Raw genomic sequence first — 5,886 nt, forward strand, 5'->3', positions numbered from 1 at the left:
CCTCCTCTCCATCGTCCAATGGTTCATTCGACTAGAGGAGTGGGGACTCAAGACCCATCCTTTTTGTTTTTCTTAGTTCTTGTTTGCCTTAGATTTTCGTAGACGAGTCAATAAGACTCCTCTATGCCGCCACCTCGGTCCACCTCCTCTCTCCTGTCTAGCGATTCAGCGGCGGCCCAAGGAGTGGGGACTCATGAGCTTTTCTTAGTTCTTGTTCGAGGTTTTCATAGAGGAGTCAACAAGACTATTCTACAATGCTGTCTATGTCCACCTCCTCTCCACTGTCCATCCAATGGTTCATTCAACCATAGGAGTGGGGACTCAAGATCCGTCCCTCTTGTTTTTCTTAGTTTTTGTTTTCCTTATATGTTTGTTTCCACAGCGGTATCGATGAGGTGCTGGTGGCGATGGCGCATTGGAACAAGGTCTTTCCAACCACTCCTTACCTCGATGACGTCTAATCCAATGCCGACGAAGGGTCTGTGAGGGTATGCGTTCCCATATTTGTTGGATCTCTTGGGATCTTGGTGCATCGTGTCAATTGAGGGAAGCAGTTGGCTGGATCTTGGTACAGTGACTTCGACCTCCTCTTTTGAGTTGTTTTGCGGTATGTGGCATGGCCAAGGTTTCTCCAATCCTCTGGGCTGGCGGTGAAGGATTTCTCAAGCTCCGGCGGGCGACGTACAATCAAAGGAAGAAGATGGCCAATACGATTTTTGATGTATTTTTACTTTTTGCTGTCCTGGTGTCTTCTCATTATACTATCATCTACTGTTTGCCTTGATAATATTCAAGTATTAAAAGAAAAAGGAGACAGAAGACCCCTGCTATTCTAGGCACGTGCAACTGAAGCTCTTTGCCGAAGAGCTCATTCTACAACCAAAAGGAGAAGGGCACCCAGCAGCCAGCACCCTGGTTTTGAAGGTCAAATTAAGGGAAGTCGCACGTGCAACTGAAGTGTATGGATTTATGAGCTCCACGGAGAAACTGATCGTTTGCCCTAAACACAACATTTCCACCACCCAGTGGGTAGACTTGTGTACCCATATACAGATAATTGGATGTCCATGGTCTCTGTTTTACTACATGCATGCTTTATCTCCTGTTTACGTGTGCATCCGACACTTGAACAAAATCATACAAGCTTTACGTGTGTGTCTCGCGCAAAAAACGTACTACATCCGTAGATCTAATACGCATCTCAAATTACAGTATTACACCAACACAAAAATCTTCTGCTTTCAAGAGGTGGCCCTATACTTCTGGCTATGCAGTACCGAAGATGCTATGTATCTACGAGCTGGGCAATAGCTTGCCATTGTACATCTTGTCCAGCAGCTCTTTGGCGCCCGGTCGCCGCAGGAGTCCTTTGTTGTTGGGCACGCCGGTTCCGAGACAAATTGGGCACACCAGTTTCCCACGGCCTACATCGACAGGCAAGCACAGATCAGAGAAGCATGATCGACCGGGACCATACGGCTTATAAACGACATGTAAACAGACAAAGAAAATGTATTCAGAAAAACTTTTATGGCCGTTTGTTGTTTGAAATAGGAAAGGGCTGACTTGACTGAAATGCAATGCTGGGTGCTTTTGGCTATTCCACGAAGAAAACTACAAACGGCCGATGTACCAGAATAAATGAATCTAAAAACATATCTTAGATGCGGAGAACTACACTTGATTCATTTACCAGAATTACTGATTCTGAAAATGCAGAACACCAAATCACTAAAGCACGAGTAAAGCATACCATAGCAATTTGGGCATTCTGTGAATTCGTAAACATCTTTTGCTCTCTTTCGGTTGAGGGCCTTCCATTTTCCTGTGCCACCACACATGTCACCTGAATCCAAATGGTTGAAATATCATTCGAGGGAATACATTCTACAAGCTTGATGACAGAAGTACCGCTAAAGTAAAACATTTGTGTGCCTAATTGGCCACTAAGTCAGAAAATAAGATGAAATCGCTACTGCTGTTTTCTTGTCATACACAGTGACAGGTGAAGAGTCAATAAGTGATAAAACGGAAATCATAGGCAATGCAGGAACTAACAAGAAATTGTCGAGTAAGGCCTGACATGAGTATGGCCAGATGATTTTGATTTCTCTGAATTGATGGAGGTAAAACAGGTGGTTACCAGCTCAGCATGTTTTGCTTTTACTGAATGTATTTCTGAACGACATACTTCTAGTACTACTGTACTAGTAATTACAATCAACGAAATTGTTCTTCACAAGCACAATTCCTAATAACACACTGCTGAAGCTGGAAGTCTACTCACCAGACTAATCAAGGGTCAAGGCATGGAACTCAGGAAGACATAATAACATAGAAAGAGACCAAGGTGATGCAAAGCTCTTACATATTATAGCACCGCCGCCACCGCAATTTCTGCATACAGCTTTTTGAATGCCAGGCTTGTTCGTCATGTCCGCGGCAAATCCTTTTGGCGCATAAAACGTTGGGCCCGTTGCACTGATTAATGTTACAGCACAGAGGCAAGCTAGACATCTTCGCCTGGAGCTAATACTTTCTTCTTCCTATACGAGAAGGAGAATGTGCATCAGACATGAAAGCAAAACGAGCCTCACAAAGTTTGCTGCAGAGGAGTAACAAATAAATAAACATAAAAAACCACAAATTGTTCATGGCCCTTTTGGTTCTTCGGTCATTTTATTTTCCAAAATGGTACTGTTCACCATTTGGGTATCATACATCTGACATTTGCCGTAAACATTTCTCAAGGATTTTTTTTTTTAGAAAAGGAGGATGACCCCCGGCCTCTGCATCTGGGAGATGCATACGGCCACTTTATTGATTATTCTCGAGGACCGTACAAAGTGTTACAACAATGTGTCTGAATCCACCATCTTGGCAACATATGCCGCTACTCCTATCCAAAATGATTAGGGGGTGCTAGCTGGGCCACTACCCAAACCACTCACCAAAGCCTAACATCAAAAGCCGGAAGCCGAAACTCATTCGGAAGCCCCAGCCGAGCCACATACCGGGTCTGGGGCACAATCCGGTCAGACGCACTCGTGTGTCGTCGCCGCCATCTTCCACAGGTCCGTCTTCAGATCATATTGAGGCTTCTACCTTGTCTGGCCACTCTGCCATCGACGTCACCATGACGCCAGACAGCTTCCTCCTCCTGCACGAGTCCATCTCCGCGCATCAGACGCCGAGTCTCCACAGCACCATGCCGCTGAGATCCGCCACCATCAATGTGAAAGATGAAGCACCGCTCCACCAAAGTCGTCGTCCTCTAGTCCCTCGAGCCGTGTGCACCTCCAAGAATGACGCCCCCAGGGGGGAAACGACACCAAAGAGCCGCCGTCATCCGATCTACTGATCTAGGGTTTCCCCCGGAGGTAGCAGAGAGTGGCCTTGAACTTCTCCACGACGATGCCTTCAGGAAGGGAATGATGCAGACAGCGTCGCCATCGCCGGCCTAGGCAATAGCCAATAGCAGGTTTTCACCCAGATCTGATCGAAGACCTCCATCCCTCGTACACGGGTCGCCGTCCGAGAAAGCCGCCGACGAGCAGACGCCAGAGCAGTCCCGCCGCCGCTGCGCGCAGACCGGCCGACCACGTGGTTGCAGCCACGCCGCTGCAATCCACCTCTATGCAGAGCCCACGAGGACCTGCGCCGCCACCCCGCGACGCCCGCTACCGCCAGGGACCAAATCCGCGCGGATCTATCCGGAGGCGTGCCGGCCCGCCACCGCCCGATCTGACCCGCCGCAGCCGCCGCGCCGCGGCCGCCCACCAGGTCGCCGCCAAGGCAGGCCACCCCGACGGAGCGCCGCCGCGCCGCTAGCCCCCGCCATAGGCTAGCGCCCCCGCTCGGGAAGCCGTCCCGCGCCGGCCATGACCATGGGCGGAGGGGAAAGGAAGGCCCCGCCGCCGCCCCGGCCGGCCTGGCTTCGCCCGGCGGCGCCACCGGGCGGCGGCGAGGGAGGTGGGCAGAGGAGGGAGGAGAGAGGCGGCGGCCGGGATGGGTTCCCCTCGGGGCGCCCACGGGAGCGCCCGAAAGGAACTGCTGTTAAAAAATGGGAGAGATTTTCACTTCCCGGCCTCTGCGCCAACTAGGGATGCATACAGCCATTTTAGTATGAGTACCAAGATAAACATGGTCCTCAGAATTTTTTTTAAATGAGTATCAAGATATTTCTTGATGATAGGTTCCACCACACACCAAGCTTGATCCTCAATAAACGGGGGAAAACCCCTATGCATCACCTGTCAATTCTAGGAATTGAACTCGGGTCGCTAGGCTGCACAACCGCATGCCCAACCACTGAGCCAAGGCTCTCAAGGATTCTTTAATTGTATATAATTTGGAATCCTCTTTTCTGAGATAAAACCTGACTAACAGGATATACATAGAGCCTGACTGGAGCAGAATATTGGTTTCTCAAGATGTTGCAAGACCGTAAGGTTCTGACTGTCTACTACCACTCCAAATATGAGATGAAAGTCTCTCCATCTTTGCCTAATCCACCTTATGCTAGTTAGATGAATTTGTATGGCTGAAACAGAGACAACTCAAAGAAGAGTAATACACGGCCAACCTTGGAATCGCTGGGAGGCTCGCTTCTCGCGCAATCCTCCTCTGAATTGTTGGAGCAGCAACTGATCCGAGTTCGCACTGAAACACACATAAGAAAACATTCTCAGCACCTAATTCAGCAGAGATGTCTCTCCTAAAAAAACCATATCCCCCCTCCCCCCAAGCAACCTATGAACTACAACCAATTCTGCCTATCTGAAGAACAAACTAATATCGGAGCCACCCAATTTGCAGCCCCGAAATGAGCACTCCCCTCCCCTGCAGGGATAAAAGAACTCACCTCTGCCCGGCCAGTGGGCGCGGCCACTGACGGCGGGGAAGCTCGGGCGGGAGCGCAGCGGCCTCGCCGGCGCCGGCGAGGTGAGGAAGTGGCAGCTGACGCCCGCCATCGTCGCGGCTCTGCCTTCCGCTCGCTTCTGGTGGCGTTGTGAGGACCGGAGGAGAGCGGGTGGCTCAGCCGTATTGGAGATTGGGGCCGCGCCACATCGCTCGGTCGGTCCTTCTGTCCGGGCCCGACCCTGGCCCGTTCGGGTCCGGGCTCGGCCCAACCCTACACTATAATATCTGCCGCGACCGCACAGGAAGACCAGTGACGGCATCCACCCACCCATCCATAGCTCGCGGCGGCGGTTGACCATGTCGGCAGGGAGCGAGCGCTCGAACGCGGCCTACGCGACGCCGGCGGCGGTGCTGGCGGACTTCTCGCGCGGATCCGGCCCGTCCGTCTCCGGCGGGGCCGCCGGCAGCGTCAGCGGCAGCGGGGCGAGCCAGGCGGAGGGCGGGGCGAGGAGGAAGCCCTCCTTCCGCCTCGCGGCGGACGACACCAAGCCCATCCTCCGCGACCCGGTCCGTCTGCCCGTCCTCCGCACGCATGGATTTATTTGTCGCTGAATCGTTCCTGGTAGTGGCGGTGCTCAACTGATTGGGTGCTGCTCTTGGTGGTGTGCAGATCTCGCGGTCCGACCCCGTGGAGACCGAGCAGGCCGTGCTGCGCCTGCCGCCCTTCCCCTGAAGCCCGGCCGCGTCGTCATGGATGGTACACCCCTCTGCCCCTCTGTTAGCAGTATCTTGTAATTTTCCTCTGTGCTGCACCTGCACACAGGCTCTGTATTTTGGGAATCCAGTGGTAGTCAACTATTGGGCTACTGACCTCATGAGTGATCAGGGTTGCGGGCGATGTGTCAAATGCTTAGGCAGCCTTCAGAATTTTGGTCAAGCATGTCAGCTGAGAAATAAGTAGCATGTGGTGCCTCTGCCTTCTGATTTTGTACACACTGCAGGCCGCTGAAATGTTCGCCCAAA

The 5,886-nt window shown here is 51.9% G+C and overlaps 1 protein-coding gene across 1 annotated transcript; it reads right to left on the reverse strand.

The window, feature by feature from the left end:
- Nucleotides 1–1,012: 1,012 nt before the first annotated feature.
- On the reverse strand, nt 1,013–5,037 carry LOC119352947 (protein PHOTOSYSTEM I ASSEMBLY 2, chloroplastic-like). Its single transcript, XM_037619534.1, has 5 exons — nt 4,865–5,037; nt 4,586–4,662; nt 2,369–2,546; nt 1,754–1,846; nt 1,013–1,424 (listed from the first exon to the last, which is right to left on the reverse strand). The coding sequence occupies exons 1-5, from the start codon at nt 4,971–4,973 to the stop codon at nt 1,294–1,296; spliced, it is 588 nt and encodes a 195-aa protein (XP_037475431.1). The 5' UTR covers nt 4,974–5,037; the 3' UTR covers nt 1,013–1,293.
- Nucleotides 5,038–5,886: the final 849 nt, after the last annotated feature.

This window comes from Triticum dicoccoides, chromosome 2A, assembly GCF_002162155.2.
Source record: "Triticum dicoccoides isolate Atlit2015 ecotype Zavitan chromosome 2A, WEW_v2.0, whole genome shotgun sequence".
NCBI classification, from domain to species: domain Eukaryota; kingdom Viridiplantae; phylum Streptophyta; class Magnoliopsida; order Poales; family Poaceae; genus Triticum; species Triticum dicoccoides.